Source organism: Aythya fuligula, chromosome 6, assembly GCF_009819795.1.
Source record: "Aythya fuligula isolate bAytFul2 chromosome 6, bAytFul2.pri, whole genome shotgun sequence".
NCBI classification, from domain to species: Eukaryota; Metazoa; Chordata; class Aves; order Anseriformes; family Anatidae; genus Aythya; species Aythya fuligula.
The window spans coordinates 19,214,919-19,232,291 of record NC_045564.1 but is presented as its reverse complement, the minus strand read 5'-3'; the positions used below and the strand labels follow the sequence as shown (position 1 = coordinate 19,232,291).

General features: G+C 34.5%; 1 protein-coding gene across 1 annotated transcript in view; it reads left to right on the top strand.

Moving 5' to 3' along the window:
* Positions 1 to 17,373, top strand: part of UBR3 (ubiquitin protein ligase E3 component n-recognin 3) — a 103,826-nt gene that overhangs the window by 32,818 nt on the left and 53,635 nt on the right. Inside the window, exons 9-24 of the mRNA XM_032189679.1 lie at positions 344 to 523; positions 1,213 to 1,346; positions 2,992 to 3,078; positions 3,677 to 3,742; positions 3,832 to 3,921; positions 4,795 to 4,923; positions 5,003 to 5,055; positions 5,749 to 5,882; positions 6,416 to 6,501; positions 7,965 to 8,106; positions 10,215 to 10,311; positions 11,618 to 11,759; positions 12,404 to 12,508; positions 13,230 to 13,403; positions 13,622 to 13,651; positions 15,077 to 15,537. Of these exons, the coding sequence (XP_032045570.1) occupies positions 344 to 523; positions 1,213 to 1,346; positions 2,992 to 3,078; positions 3,677 to 3,742; positions 3,832 to 3,921; positions 4,795 to 4,923; positions 5,003 to 5,055; positions 5,749 to 5,882; positions 6,416 to 6,501; positions 7,965 to 8,106; positions 10,215 to 10,311; positions 11,618 to 11,759; positions 12,404 to 12,508; positions 13,230 to 13,403; positions 13,622 to 13,651; positions 15,077 to 15,537 (2,110 nt within the window). The remainder of the gene's footprint in view (positions 1 to 343; positions 524 to 1,212; positions 1,347 to 2,991; positions 3,079 to 3,676; positions 3,743 to 3,831; positions 3,922 to 4,794; positions 4,924 to 5,002; positions 5,056 to 5,748; positions 5,883 to 6,415; positions 6,502 to 7,964; positions 8,107 to 10,214; positions 10,312 to 11,617; positions 11,760 to 12,403; positions 12,509 to 13,229; positions 13,404 to 13,621; positions 13,652 to 15,076; positions 15,538 to 17,373) is intronic.

The window sequence follows — 17,373 nt, the reverse complement described above, 5'->3', positions numbered from 1 at the left end:
TCTATGCTAAATGCTTCCAAACAAGCAAGTGACAGATTCTCATGTCACTGGGGTGAGGGTGAATATTAGGAGTTTTGGTGCAGCTACAGTTCAAATGACATTTTAAAGGTTATGGTCTTGTTCAAAGTATGGGCATCTCCTACTAGAGTGACATCTATGTTGATGAGTCCATAGATCCAGAAACCACCTTGAGTACCACGGTCTAAATAACACCTTTCTGCAGTGTGTGTGTGTGACCACAAGATGACAATAAATCCTAATTGTTATTTTTGTGTTATCCCGTAACTTTATTTTAAAATTGTAAAACAGAAAAGTGTATATCGTTCCCTCTTTTTTAATCTAGATGAAGAAAATAGTTTACATGTTGTGGTGAATTGTGGGGAAGCACTACTGAAGAATAATACTTACTGGCCTCTTGTTAGTGATTTTATAAACATACTTTCACACCAAAGCGTGGCAAAGAAGTTTTTGGAAGATCATGGTCTTCTGGTAACATGGATGAATTTTGTGTCATTCTTTCAAGGTATGCAACTTCTAAAATCTGTACAGATACAAGGATGTTAAGACAGCTTAATGTTCACAGTAGCAAAATCCTTATACTGTTACGTGTAAATGTTTCACTAATATTCTTTAAGTATGTTTTTCTGGAAGGGAACAATATATTCTAGGAAACAGGTAGTTTTTCTAAGAATAAAAGATCTAATGGATGAACTGACTAAAGAGCTGTTGCATCATACTTGAGTGAGATTCATGGTACCACAATTGTTAGGTTGAACCTACAGTGCAAGTCATAACTTACAATTGAAGTTTTACTGGTATAATTCTAAATTTAAATATTGAGTAAAATCACCTGATAACCTTGGATCTTTTTCTGTGTTTGCTGTGAAGATGCATGTTTTTATTATGATAGAGTATTTTATATGTAGTATACATTTATCATGAACTTTTCATTAGTAAATGTGCCTAGAAAGAGGTGCATATATATTCCATCCAGAAGTTCAGTGACTAACAAGGGTTAGGGCTGCTGTCTATGTTAAAATTGCCAGACAAGCAAGGGCTGCAGTTGCTAGCCAATCTGTAGCTGTTGCTCTTTTTTGATCTACTTCTGTTCAAACTGCTTATTCCAGTAGTTTTGTATAACACTGAAAATACTGCATTCCATTTTGACCTAGTTGGATATTTTGTTTTATAACTCTGCTTATCTATTTGAAGGTATGAATTTAAATAAACGAGAATTAAATGAGCACGTGGAGTTTGAGTCACAGACGTACTATGCTGCCTTTGCTGCTGAGCTGGAAGCCTGTGCCCAGCCAATGTGGGGTCTTCTGTCACATTGCAAAGTTAGGGTAAGACTAACATTTCTGTCATTAGTCATGTTTTATTCACGACATATTTGAGTTTTCAAATCTGAAAGTCCTGTCTGTTTTGTATTTGAAAAGATTTTTCTGGCTGTCTTTGTCCAATGAATATATAATATTGTGATCGACCCATGTTCTCTATAGAATCAGTAGAGGATTCATGCTTGTACCTAATTTATTATTTCCAGAACTGGGACCACAAGTTTGGGTAAGGATTAGGGCGAACTGACTGTACATATGGAATAACGTCTAATCTGATGAAGAACTTGATAAAGATATCTGACCCATTCTGCCTCCCTTCAGTGGGAAGGGAGAGAAATAAGTTATCCCTAAAGGGATTATAATATTGATTGTGTATACATATAGAAGGTTCCTTATGATGGGGGGTGGAGTAATTGTTTTTGTATTGTTTTACTAACAACACGAGGTAAAAGGTTATGACATCTGTTCATCTCCTAACTAGAGCAAAGAGTTTTTACTATTTTCTAGACTCGAAGTTATTAAAAAAAAAAAATGGTGAAAATGTAATCCATCTGGTTATAGGAATACTTTATATGTGCGGAAAACACACACCTTCTTATTGAGAATTTGTGGTTCTTTTTATTAAATAATAATCTAACTTCAAAGATAAGTGTTTAAGATTTGTAATGTCTATGAGACAGTAATACCTGAGTTGAACTGTGCAGTGAAAAAATGTGCATGAGCACACCATCCATCTTATTAAACAGTTTAGATTAGGCAGTTGCAAAAGCCCTTCTGTGATATAAATTATATTGATATAGTATGAATATACCAAAATGTCTGTCAAACACTGAATTACAACTGCTGTTTTTTTTTTAATTTTTTTTTTTTTAAGCTTTGGGCCAGGGGGGCTTATTTGTTTTTGTTTAAGACCTATCACTGTTTGCGTGAGAAGGGTGTAATAGCTATCCTCAGAGTGTGAGGCAGGTCTGGAGTCTGTGTTTAGGGAGAAAGGCAGATAAACCGAGAAGTCCGTAAGAAATGAGGGTTTCTAAGTTCCTCTGATGGCAGAGCAGTTGGGTTTACATCCCTTTCCTCCTTTTGTTCTTGTGTGCCACTGCTTCACTCCTGGAGGGCAATGCGCACATCTAGACTTGAAATACATTATTTAATCTGAAAAATATTTTTGTATTAAGGCATTGTTATAAAGTTATACTTCATTATATAATCATAACAAGGCTTTCTTATTGTTAAAATCTGTGTAGTAGTGTTTTGTCCTTATGTTTCACGTGCATTATGTTAGCACAAGTCTGTAAAGACGTTGCAGTGGATGAAACTTACAGGATATTAGCAATTCGTTTAGATTGCATGGAAAGACTTTTTTGATGCTTGCATTTTGATTATTTTTGAAAAAAATACAGAAATTAAAACTGAACAAACCTGCAGGCGATAAGAACAGCTGATAATTCTGAAGGTGCCTTATTTCTCACCGTTAAAATGCTCAGCATCTAGCGTAGCATCGAAACTAACTGAATACTTACCAATTTCTGTATGATGGGGGCATAAACAGTAATGTAAAAGTATTCTTGAAATAATCCTGTGCACTCATAATAGGAAAACAGACACTGACACAGTATTGGCTGCTATAGTACAGTGGTTTCTCTTACTGCAGGAAACACAAGAATACACAAGGAATGTTGTCAGATACTGCCTTGAAGCACTTCAGGACTGGTTTGATGCTATCAATTTTGTAGATGAGGTATGTATCAATGGATTTAAGCAAGGCACTGTAGAACTCTCGTTAAACTTCAAGGGTTTTCCAGCCATGGAGAACACTTCAAATGCTTCTCCAGCCCCAATTAAACCATTATTTGAAGTATTGATTGAAAAGGGATTGCCTTACTGAAATCATATTTCGTAGTTAATAGTTGCAGTGTGATCTAGGCTTCTGTATATCTGGAGTCTTAATGATTTAAATTTGCTGGTGCAGACTTAATCTGTGTAAGTCTTCACAGAAATGTTGCTGTATTACTTTTCTGCTGAATGTTGTGACAAGACGGAAGTTCCCTTCGATATAGTAATGGGGAGGCAGCTTTGCTACCTTAGCAAGGATACTCTTTCAGTCAATTCAGGGTGTTGTTACCTACCGGGGGCTTAGTAAGAGACTATCTGTGGGAGTCTGAATAAGGGACATTTCTGAATTCTTAGAAAAGGCAGGGGAATTAATTAATATACTAGGTTAGTGGAAAGTAAATCCACATGCAAGATACTGTTCTTGGTGATTGTGACAAAGACACATAGAGGTGTGTGTCTTTTTTCGTTTTATATGTGTTAAAATATCTATATTTTACTTTCAGCCAGCTCCGAACCAGGTTACTTTTCATTTGCCACTGCATCGTTACTTTGCAATGTTTTTAAGTAAGGTAAGCACGTGTTTTTAGTTGCACAGAAGATGGAAAATCCCTGTTGAGTGTGATTATTCAGTACAATCTGTACTTGCTTTTGTTTCTAGGCTGTCAAGTGCCAAGAACTAGATCTGGATACTATCTTGCCGGATCAGGAGATGCTGATGAAACTAATGATTCACCCGCTACAGATTCAGGTACGGGCAGGCTTCTGTCTTTGATGCAGATGTAGAGATGCACAATAAAAAATAAATAATAATAATAAAACGAACAAGCAAAAAAACCCACTTCTGTTTGATTATTTTAGCCCTGGTAACTTGAATATATTTAGAAGTATTTAATATGGGGGAATATTAATTGTAAAATATCAAAATAATGATAATTGACAATATAATAAATAGACTATACTGAGTTGGATGAACTTTTTTTCACCTTCTGTTTCCAAAATCAAATGTAGTATTAGTTAACAATACAATTTAGAGAAGTGTGATGACAATATTCACTAGATCACTTCCAGAAAGGATATCAGGATAACCAAATTTGAATACAGGAGTTTGTTCATGGAGTCGTTATTAATGGAGTGCAAGTTGAAAAGAAAACTCAATCTGAAAATTCAATACGGATTCAAGAGTGGATGCTGCTGCTGCTGCATTATTCTTATTTATAAAATTTTATTTTATGTAAATGATACTGAGTAGTATTTGTAGTCACTACTTTTATACCTAACTTCTTTTTAACCATTGATAACACCATGTTTGGAGTCCTTTTTAAGATTTGGGGGAATGCAGTTGTTGGGGGAAGGGAAGGGAAGGGAGAGGGGGAAAAAAAATCACTGCATTGGCTTTGATCACTTTCATTGTCTGAAATAAATTCTTGTATTGAGATGTGGTATCTGTTTCATAGACTTGCACTAATTCCTTTTCATCCCTGACTCACTGTGAGAAGTAAATTATTATTCAATTATAGTATACATGTATGAGTATGTATAATAATACACTGATCTGCTAACATTGGATTATACAGTTGTATTTTCAATTTTTGTATATGTATTTTTTATTTTTCCTGAACAGGCAAGCCTTTCTGAAATTCATAGCAACATGTGGGTTAGAAATGGCCTACAAATTAAAGGACAGGCAATGACTTACGTGCAGTCTCATTTCTGCAATTCAATGATTGATCCTGACATTTATCTGCTGCAAGTAAGTTTTCTGAGAAGCTAAGCCAGTGTTTGTTTGAAAACAAACTACTAAACAAAGTTAATTCATTCTCTTTCCACAGGTCTGTGCCTCTAGGCTTGACCCAGATTATTTTATTTCATCAGTTTTTGAAAGGTAGGATTAAAAGATTGTTCTTGGTCAGTGTTTTCCTAGCTGTTGACTAATTAATGCCATGTGAAAGAAAAGGTGCATATCTGATAGTCTTCAGTGGAACAACTTTGCCTAGCCAAAACTAATACATAAATAAGGACTTGGGATAAAGAGCTATCTCACATCCTCAACTTTATACATGATTGGCTTTTGTTTTACAGTAGTGAAACCCAAGATATTTTGTTTACTTATCTTCAGAGTGTGAGGTAGTGTTTGTGCATTGTGGGTGTGTGTGGGTTTTTTTTTTTGTTTGTTTGTTTGTTTGTTTTTTTCCTTTCACAAGTTCATATGTAAGCTTTCAGAATATGCTAACTGGAAGTAGAAAATAGAACTGCAATTGTAAGAGCCACAGAAAGGATGCCTGCTTTCCTGGCTATAGAATAAAGTCAGGGTTTAAAAACATTAATTGGTATTAACTCTCATATCTTCATAAATACAAAGTGTTTTCATGTGGAGTAAATAGCACATTCCACAGTTCTGTAAAAATGTGAAATTAAGCGAGTTTTCATATCTGTTTGCATATTTCTGCATTACATGCATTTTGTTTTATATTAATTTAGAGCTGATTTAGATGGTGCCTTGAGTTAATCAGTACATTTAACGTTAGTATTTTGATGTTGGAGAACAATGTTTCTGACTTTGCTCTTTGCTATGTAGATTTAAGGTGGTAGATCTGTTAACAATGGCATCACAGCATCAAAATACAGTTCTTGATTCAGAGCATGAAAGGTCCATGTTGGAAGGAGCATTAACGTTTTTGGTCCTTCTGTTAAGTCTTCGTTTACATTTAGGTAAGAACCACTGCTGTAGGGATACTTCTATGTAAATAATGTGGCTGTGCGTTTTCAAGTCTCCCAACCTTTAGTTGCTACAATAAAGCTGATTAGCCAAATATTACTGAAGAGTGTTCAATACACAGTTTCATTCTCACCAGTTACTGAGTTTTAATCCCTTATGAATTAGAAATGGACAGAATATGTGGAGAAGGAGAAAAATGGCTTTAATGAAATTAAGTGATTTTGTTGTGATTGCAAAAAAAATTGTTATTTTTTTCAGAATGACAAGCAGTTTCAGTTTGTACTTCTTTCTTCTGTTTGAGGTTGTGTCCCTTTCACAACCTTTGAGCACAGCTCCCTGTGTGCAGCCCCTTCCCATTTTTTGCCGTATTTTTATAGCACTATATTAATACTTAATGTTTGTATCAACTGTAACTTGTATTGATGATAAATGCTTACTGATTGTGTGTTTTTAAGTCATGGTGTTTTAATGTCTTTTTTTTTTTTTTTTTTTTTTTTTTTTTTTTTTTTTTTTTACTTTATTCTAGGAATGACAGATGATGAGATCCTCAGAGCAGAGATGGTAGCTCAACTCTGTATGAATGACAGGACGCACAGTTCATTATTGGATCTCATATCCTTGGAATATATTAACTAATACAGGTGAAAGAAGACAAGTACTGGAGAGTAGTGGGATTTGGGAGCTTCAACATCATGTTTTTAGCTTATGTAATTATAACAAGTTTTGTAAAGATGTGTTTGCATATAAGTATTGTCAGCAAAAGCGTTTGTTCCAGCTTTGGTCTTTTGTACAGAATATGCAAGACTTTGTAATAGTTTTAAATAGTTTTTGATATAAAATATTGAACTGGTATTTTTATTATTGTTGTTGTTGTTTTAACACTACAAAAGTCAGGTGAAAAGCAAAAAGTCTGTTTTCCAATAACATTGTAGAAAGTGTAACCAAGTGTCACGTTTATCTGTTTTTAACCTTTAATTATTGTTATTGATATCCCATTATAAAAAGAAGCCACTTATATTAGCTATTGCTTTTTATATCAAAATGCTGCTTTGAAATTAAAGTGAAATGTATCTGTTTTGGGGGAAAGTGTCTGGCCTGAACAAGAACAAACTCTAGATCTTTCTGCACAGTAATAATGGTTCACATCCCAGAACAGTTCCGTACAAATAGACAGGTTTTACTGCTGTAAATGTACTAAGCTGCATAGGCAAATTAAATACTTAGCAGCGATTGCCCAGCGGCTTGCAATCCAGTGGTGGGCATTAGGCAAAAATACTAGGTATTATAAAGGTAGGAAAGGAGGAGTCTGAGAGTTAGAAATACAGAATATGGATTCTGAATTATTACAATAAGGTCCTAGCAACTCAGGATATATCATATGCAATTTTATCTTTGTTTATTATATTTTCAAAAACAGTTTCCATTTAAATTATTTTCATTATGTCTTCTGTGATGTTCCCAATACTGCATTTTCCCATTCTTGATTATTTTTCCTAAGAGATTCACCAAAGTATGTAAAATAAGTAAACCTGTTGTATGAGCAGTCACTTATCACTAAGCAGAAGTTCACTTATTTGCAATTGCTGCTTGTGATTTATGGTATTGTCAGAAGGCTGATTAAGTATTACTACCAAAAATGAGAAGTAGCCAGTCGCAGATGGAGAATTGCATGGCGTGTGTGGATACCAAACTGTTTACTTGCTTGTTCTGCACCTAGCTGTAAATGCAAAGTAGTCTTGGTATTAAGAGAGCATAAGTGTCCATAAATGGTGGGAAGCACAAAAACTTGTTTATATACATAGGGGGTTTGTAGTTTTGAGTTCTCACTTAATACTTACCTTTTGAGTTAGCGTGTAGCAACTGGCTTGGTTTAAAAAAAAAAAAAACAACACACTGTGTTGTAGACAAAATTGGTTCACTCTGGTAACCATAGTATCTGGAGCATACAGACCTCTTGTGGTAAACACAGAGAACTGCCCAAGTGTGGCCTCTGAAATTAGTGAAAATGTCTATGAAGTAAAATGCTGTGTACTGTAATTAAGTGTAACATTTGCTTTCCTTAACACAAGCATTACATTCCAGAAAACCCCAATCCTAAAAGTGGAATTATTCCAGGAAGCTTAAGCTTTGAATCAGTCTTGTCAGCAGTTGCTGATTTTAAAGCTCCTGTTTTTGAACCAGGAGGTTCCATGCAGCAAGGAATGTACACACCAAAAGGTATGGTAATCAGTGTGCTCTTATAATATACTCATTAGTAAGAAGCTTAAGCAGAGTTTGTTTTGTTTCTGTTTCAAACAAACAAAAATTAAAACCCCAAAACAACAACAAAGCTGACCTCTCCATTGTTATTATATTTATATATTATAATATTATAATTATACAGTTATATATTATATAATTACATATTATATGTTAATATAATACTTATATTACGTTGTTTATTGTATTTAAGAGCATTGCTAAAGCTTCTTAATGGCTTTTAGTTCTACACTTTGTAGAGTAAAAGTGAGCTTCTAGTATTAACCAGGTGTCCTTAGAAGGCATGGGAAAAGTGAAGAACTGAAGGATCATGTTGTTTGTATTTCACTGATCTTATATACTTAATAATTAATGTGATTACTGAATGTGTCTTTTTTTTTTTTTTTTTTTAGTTATAACTAGTTACACTAGCAGGGTGTCAGTGGCAAAGGCTTTCCTTTTGAACTTGCTCACATTTTTAGAATTAAAAATATCATGACACATAATTATTTTGTTTAAATATCCCAGTATGTAACATTTTTCACAGTCGATAGTGAGGGTCTAGAACAAAGTTCAAGCTAGACAAGGTACAGAATATTGTTCTATAATTCTGCAGTGCATGCAGTACAAAAATGACAAGCTTTTTCCCTGACCTGCTTTCCATCTAAATAGGATTCAACAGTGTTGATATATCAAAGGAGAGGAAGAATCTAAGAACTCAGTGTTCCATTTCCTGTCACTGAGCAGATAAGCCTCCTAGGAATCTGAAATGCTCCATGTGCTCTGGTTGTGCTTCAGTTCATAGCATAGCTGAAGATGAATTAACTCCTTCCTCCCTACGGGATGACTTGAGAACTGGCAGTGTTGGGCCTGACAATTTGAAGCCGTTTAGTTTATAGGCAGTTTTCTCTTTTGCCTGTGAAAACTTGGAAGAATGTTGTAAATGTTTACATTGTGTTAGGCCTGCTGTTGGAGCTAAATTTCTGTTATCCCTTGTTTTCCTTCTTGAGTTGAATCTTGAATTCATATTGCTGTGTCACAGGAGCTAACCGCTTCAAAATGGTTTGTAGAGTGGGACATCTTAATTTGCTTCTAGGTTGGAAACTTTTTCTTTCCATTTACAAGTCCATAAGAAGTAGCATTTAAACAGAATGTTTTTACTAACACTCTGCTCAGACTTCTGTATTTTTGATTGCTCTGAGAAGCTACTCAGCATATTTATTTAAAGCTACAAAAGAAAATGTGAATAAGAAAGATTTAAATGCTAAAATAATGCTTGTACGCTAGTTAAAAAAACAAAAACAGGTTTGTAAATGATTGATCACACGTTTTTTGAGAAGAAACTTGGCTGTTGTCAAGAATGAACGAAAGATTATGTTAAGGTACAGTCATTTGGCTCCCCCTAATAGTTAATTATTACTTACCTGCTATCTGCTCTGCAGTCTTTATTTCCTATTTTTGAGTGTGCATGAGCTTATCAAGTTCCAACTGAAAAATAATTACAATGTTTTGTTAGATATCCTTTGAAATTAAAAGGAGTGAAGCAAGATGCATAGAGAAAAGTACAGAGAAATGTGTTTTGGGGCTGCTTTCATTTACTTAGAATTGAGTGCTTAAATATACCTCAAATTAATTTGAATTAAAAAAAAATATATATATAATAAAATCCTCTGTGTGTGTGTTTCAGTTGTCTTCTAATCAGGAATGTATGATTCTTTCTCCTCTGCCCCCCACATAGTAAAGTGCTATCTAACAGAAAACAGAACTAGAAGACAGTAAAGTAAAGTTGCTTAATAGAAAAGATCTATTGCCTTAATGGTTAATTTTCTGGCTTGGAACTGGGAAAAATATTTTTGATGGTGAAAGCATGATGTCTAGATAAGTAGTATTAGTTCATAAGTAGTAGTAATCATTAATCTAGAAAGTACTAAATATTGTTAGTAAGAATTCAAAAGAATATGTACTATGCTGAAAAACTGATTAGCTTTAATTATGTATTTTTCTATTACATAATTAAGAAGGAACTCTGGAATAAGTTGTAGTGTCTATAAAGAGAATTTTAACATGTGACTTATTTTAAACAACAGCTGAAGTCTGGGATAAGGAATTTGACCCTGTAATGGTAATACTCCGAACAGTTTACCGTAGAGATGTACAGTCTGCAATGGACAGATACACAGCCTTGTAAGTTGGATCAGTTTTAGAAATGTAATGTCATGTCATTTATTGCAAATTTTTTTTTTGTTTATCTTTGTTTTTTTGCTGCCTGGGAATATTAATGATGTTATCAATGTTTTCAGGCCCCATGTTTGTCCTTGAGTAAATAGCTTGTAAGTGTATAGACAGCCCATGTAGACAACCTGGAGCACAAGAGGTTCCATCTAAACATCAGAAGGCACTCCTTTGTTGTACATGTGTCAGAACTTTGGGAAAGGCTGCTCAGGGAGGCTAGGGAGTCTGCTTCCTTGGAAATCTCTAGAAGCTGCTTGGACACGTCCTTGGGCTCCTCAAGATGTCCCTGCCTGAGTGGGGGGCAGGACTGGATAACATTCAGAGATTCCTTCTGCCCATAACCGTTCTGTGCTTCTGTAACGGGTGTGTTGAAATTATGTTGAAGATGATGCATTTATTTCTGTATGTTCACGTATGACAGAAACCATGGGATAATTAAATGAGCTCTGATTTAAACACTCACGGGCACTCTTAAGTTCTAAGATGCAACAAGATTTGGTCCTTTTTCTGTCCCTTATATTCTATTCAGTACAACTTCTTACCCTTACAGATCGGGATTTCAACTAATTTAATCTGGTTCTCTTTTATTTCATAACTTGGGAAATAAAAATCAGGTTCAAAAAATTCTTAGGAAAATTTCACTGTATTTGTTCTCTGCCCTTGTGCTTATTGTATTAAGTCAAAACTCACTGTAAACATACACTGTAAGTGATTTTGAGACAGCTAGTGATGTTAAGTATCTGCATTGTGTAGCGCACTGGATTCCAGCTCAGTATTAGAAATGTGACTCCACATTGAATTTAACACTTACTTAGGTATATTTGGCTCTACCAATACTGTTATATCTATGAAGTTAGAATGTCTAGCATTTCCTGCTGTTGCCTGTAACCCAGTACTGCAGGATAGAATTTTCTATGTTTGATGTCTGACTAACACATGGATTTTAGTAATGTGAGAAGTTTTCTTGCTCTTCTATGTGCCTCTTAGAATGAAAATGGAGTTCTTAAATTCATAGCAGTAGTAAACAATGTATATAGCTTTATAAATGTCATTTCAAGCAGTGGTAATCCACAGAAAAGTAGGACTGGATTCTGTGTGTACTTCAATTTTTTGGAATGTTGTGTAGAGAAATTAAATGGCTGAGAAATGGTTGTCAGTTCTAAAGTTGGTCTGAACAAAGAGCTCTGCATGGGCCTGTAACAGTGACAGTTGTCCACATTATTGCAACATCTAACATAAGTACATTGTGTTTCAACAGTTTAAAGCAAAGTGGTAAATTTCCTGGCAACCCATGGCCTCCTTACAAGAAGAGGACGCCACTACATCCAAGTTACAAAGGTCTCATAAAGCTTTTACACTGTAAAACCTTGCACATCGTGCTTTTCACACTTCTTTACAAGGTATGGTTGTAATTCTCATTAAGTCTAATATTTTACTTCTACTTCCTAGAGCAGGAGTGCTTAGAATCATATTTTTATAGATTTTCTTTGGAACAGTCAGGTTCAAATTTATATAATTTTTATTTTTTGTTCTTAGGAGGAAATACTTTCAATTAGAGTTGTTCTTCCTCTTGCTAATTGAGCTTAAAAAAAAAAAAAAAAAAAAAAACACAAAACAACATTAAAATGACTGAGGTGGTTAAAGTTCATATAGTGTATTAATGTTGTTTTGTCTGCCTAGTCTTTTCTTTTTAATTGATGCTTGTGTCTCACAACTCTCAAAAGCGCGTGAAATAAAATTATGTATCGAAAGACAGATAAATAAAGAAATAGTTGTGTATATAGCTCAAGGCCTCGTACCTTTCTTGGTGTGGGTAACCTGGAAGGTCATGCAAAGTAAATTGGTAGGAAGTGCTTTGAGTTTATTCATATGAGAATTTTGTTTTCTTGCTTTACCTCCCAATTTAGGTTATAGATGTTTGTCATGCTTTTAGAAATTTCTGCTTTTTTCTCATAATAGAGAGAAAAAAGCAGAAATTTTTTTTTCTCATAATTGTGGGAATATCAAACATAAAACCTTTTATGATGTCTATTTTTCTGCCTAGATATTAATGGATCATCAGAATTTGTCAGAACATGTCCTCTGCATGGTTTTGTATTTGATTGAGCTGGGGTTGGAAAATTCTCCAGAGCAAGAATCAGAGGAAGAGGTAAGAAGGCTTTCTGAGGGGGGGGAGAAAGTTTTGTCTAATGAATCAATATTTAACAACACCAACAAAAAGATGTTTACTAATTTTACCATGTGCTTTAGAATAAAACATTTTTTAAAGCAGGAATCAGCTAAGCAATAAATATTAAAAAACTGTATACTCATATGAAGAGGAATTTAGTATCTTGTCTTGTGTTGAAATGGTTTCTGTACCGATAACCTGGCAACACAGATTAATTGCATCCTTACTATTCTGTAAATCAGTACTTGAAATTGATTGGAAGAAAAAAAAAAAAAAAAAGGAATTGAATCTAAAACTCGGTTCAATTTCTAGATTTTCAGATGAAACCATTATCACTGGGCACTTTGATCAGTGATATTTTTCTAATATGACTAAGGATCTGCTGTTTTTTTTGGGCTTGACTTGTGTATAGTTTGTATTAATCTTAGATTATGCAGCTTTGTATTACCCCATGTAGTTTATTTTGTTTTTGTTTCATAGTGTTGATAACATACTATATATATATATATATATATATTTATCAGAGCTGTAGTCCTCAGGGTAGGTATCAGTTATTATAATTAAAAGCTAGATGGGCTTCAGTGAGGTACGCACTATTCACATCTCATGAAGAGGTTATGGTTTCTGCAGTACCATTATAAAAGCTACATAAATTATTGTGACACATAAGAGAATGTACACTTTTTTATTATTTTTTAAGGAATCTGCAGGTGGACAAGAACGTTGCCATGACAGTTGGTTTCCAGGTAGTAACTTGGTTTCTAACATGCGTCACTTCATTAATTATGTCCGTGTAAGAGTACCAGAAACTGCTCCAGAAGTGAAGAAAGAACCACCTGCAAGTACCAGTTCAGATGGTTTAGCTTCATCACAAGTAAGTATATAAAAACACTGGTCTCTTTCCTATTGCCTGTTTTTGTTTCTTTTGGAGGGTGGGGGGTGTAGGCTGTATTTCTTTTTATAAATTTCTTAGAATACTATTTTTTTTTCAGTAATCTTTTCTAAGTATACTGATAGCAGAAATAGAAAATGTTTCACGTATCTCCTTCCAAATGATATATTTAATGATTTTTTTTGTCCTCAATCTACCAGTGTTCAAGGCGGAAGAGCCTTCAGAGAGAGGTAGATCTGTGTGCAGTTTGTTCTCCTAAGCAATTTACTAGCAACATGGCTTTAATTGTTCTAACCTTTATGTTCAGTGAAATCTTCTAATTTTCTTGAATTCCTTTTAATTTATATTGAAAGGATTCATGCTTTTTTCATATTTTTTGATTTTAACCTTAGGTAATAAACTTCTAAGGAAAAAGAAGTCCTTACATTTTTAGTACATATTGTCCTTACATTTTTAATACGTATTTTCAAATTAAAACTTTCTATCAAATACAATATGTCATTGTTAGCTTACTGCTTGAGCTTTTTGTTTAGGCCTCATTTTGTCTTGTCAAGTTATCACTAACATTTAATAATATAAAGTAGTTCTAGCTTACTCAAATCTTGGTTAGTTTAACTTTTCATTGCAAGTGCATTTGAAATGAATAATGGCAATAAAAAATACATTTTTTTTTTTGGCAAAACCAAAAGGTTTGTAGCCAGTAGGTAATATAATCTCTCTGTAAAGGCTGCTTTTGTATACAGCACTTCTGATTATTGTACGCTGGAGGTAAAGAAAGGTGTTGTAGTGAAATGCATTAGATACTCCTTTTGCATGTTAATATTAGGAAAAATACTTTAAAACTTGAAGTAGGTATGTTAGAAGCAGTAGATGAAAACAAACAAGGTAGGTTAGGTGAAGTTCAGAATCCCATCTTTATACTGGATCTTTGAAGCATTTGGCATCTTTTGGTTGCCCACGCTTCTGAGAAGTGGGTAAGATGTTAACAAGTTTTGAATCTTATGTTCAAAATACTCAGGAAACATCTCCGCTATGACTTCAGTATATGTGAGTCGCTTCAATGTTTCCTTAATTTGGGAATGCAAACAAGGGTAGCATAGAACAGAAACATCTGAATGGGCTCTGCCATTAGTGTAACTGTTCTCATGGGTGTTGGATAGCAAGCTCTGCTTGCAGATGTGGGTGTGTGAGGTTTCTGGGTCTCACTTAATAAGTTCACATAAGGTGGACAGTGCTCCTGGGGATGTGCAGGGTTCATCTGTGTGAGATTGTGTTATGTTGTGCAGCAGTGCTCAGTAGAATTATGCTAAAGAAATGGCTTAAGGATACTCTTTTAGGCATATCTATAATTTTAGTAAGAAACTACTCCTTGGGGAACAGAATTTAAGTTTAACAAGAGTAAAGCCAGTTGTTGTTTTGTTACAGACAATTTTTTTGTCTTTGTCTTTTTATGTAGCTGCATATTTCAGATTTGTATAAAAGTATGACATGGGGTTAATATTCTGATACACAAAATTTCAATATTCTCTGGAAGAGAGAAAACCTTAAAATGTTTCATACATTTTCTCCTAATTTTAAATATTTTCTATAGTTTTATAAATGTACGTTGTTTGTAATTGTATTTTGAAAGTTAAAATTTATATTTTTTTTCCAAGAATTCAGGGACAGCTCAAGTGTTCAGTTTGGTTGCAGAACGTAGAAAAAAATTTCAAGAAATCATCAATCGGAACACCAGTGAGGCAAATCAAGTGGTTCGGCCAAAAGCATCAATGAAATGGTCAGCACCTGGTGCAACTCCACAGCTAACCACAGCCATTCTGGAAGTCAAAGAAAGTATACTGTCCTTGCTGATTAAGTTGCATCACAAACTCTCAGGAAAACAGAACTCTTACTATCCTCCGTGGTTGGATGATGTGGATGTTTTAATCCACCCAGAAATTCCAAGATACTCTCATGGTGATGGAATGACAGCAGTAGAAAGAATTTTATTGAAAGCTGCTGTACAGAGCAGACTGAATAAACGTATAATTGAAGAGATTTGCAGAAAGGTGACACCTCCTGTACCACCAAAAAAGATTAGTTCTGCAGAGAAGAAAACTTTGGATAAAGAAGAAAGGTAACGTTAATAAGAAAATAACGGGGTGTTAGAAGAACAATAGATGTTCTGCATCTATTGATTGATCTGGTGCTCAGTAGTGCTAGATTTATGTACAGGAGAAGCATAGGAATCAATTAATCACGTAACTTTCCATATAGAAAAGGCTAAGGTTATTTCTTTCCCTCTAGAAAAGATGTGATATTTGAAACTAACTATTGTGTGCATTTATATTTTAAGTTAAATTCTAGGGCTAATGAATGTTGCCAGTTCTTTGTGTCTGAGTGACTATTTTCCTCCCCTCAAAACCATGAAAGAGCTGGGGACCTGTGGAATTTATTAATGGACAATGTGATAACTGAAGTGACTAATCTCATTGCTTATGTAACATAATGATACATATAATAACATCATATATAATCTCATTGCTTATTATAGTCAGGCTGTAATTTTCAATTTTTTTTTTCCTTTTTCCAAGTCCAGTTTTGTATTAATGAAGATCAAGCAGACTGACCATTCAGTGATCACCCTTTTTGGTTACTTTGACATATAATGACAAATTTGGCATCACTCAGGCAAGGGGTTGTCACTATAGAAACCAAAATACAGAACTAGAAGAGAGCCTGAGCTGCCTGCAGTATTTTTCAATTGCAGTGTCATATCCCCATGGGCCACCATGGAAAATTACAGAGCTGTTCTGAATCTGTCAGAGTTTGTTTATGTCTTCTTATTAAAGGCCTTTATTTACAGTCACTCTGCTTTCAGCTGAGACATATATTGAGAAATTCCCAGGGAGAAATAAATAAAAACAGGTTTAATAAATGCCCTGATATGATCCTCAGAAATAATGAATCTTAAGTTTGTTGTAAATAGAAGTTATTTTGAGAAATGGTGGCAGTAAAATGTGACAGATAAAGGGACAGAGGTACTCAGATTTTTAAGGTGCCTTTAGGAAAACAAGTTCAAAGCTTTGACGTATAAACAGGGCACTTCAGGGTAACAAGTTGCATTACGTTAGCTGCTTTGAGCATGTGCAAGTCTGTTTCTGTGCCAGGACAGTGGTAATTAGGCAGTACCAGGGACTAAAGAAGATGCCAAGTGATTGTTCTTGAATTCCTTGTCAGTAACTCTAGTTATCTCTAACTAGGAGGAAAAAAAAATGTTATTAATGCTGATGAATAGGATTTGTAGCTCTGATAGAGCTTCCCTCTGTGAAGTCCCCATCCATGGGACATGTAGGTTTCCACGAGCTCCATGTGGTGAGCAGCTGTAGTGCGAGTTTGATTTTTTTTTTTCTTTTTTCCCCACTTGAATTTTCCCATTTCCTCTATCTGTAACCTCTTGTCAACTGGTACTTTAGGAAGAGGCAACTTGGGTAAATATGCATACTGTAATGGGTAGATAGTGACACGTGTAAAAATATATCAAAACCAGACACTGATGAGCACAGGAATAAAGAGATTATGCAGAGATTATGTAGGATGTAAATGGTACATCCTGCAGGGGATTTTAAAAACAAGGTGAAATGTTGCTATAAAAATAATAGGATACCTAAGTAAAACCTTGAAGGATTGGTTTAGGATATGAAGATGAATGAAAACAAGAAGAGAACAGAAATTAGTTTAATGGTCTTCTTATCTGAGACAGCAAGTATTAAAAGCCATGCCCTACTCAGGAAAAACAAACGGAAGGGGGAAAAATGATGAGATATTACTATGTATTGTTAATTTGTAACACTGCAAAGGAATAGTACAAATAGTACAAGTAAAAACTTATATGGTACCATACAGATTCAGTGGAGATAGAACTGGGAGCTGGACATCCCTTTGCAGGTTTGGATCAAGATCTTTGTGATAT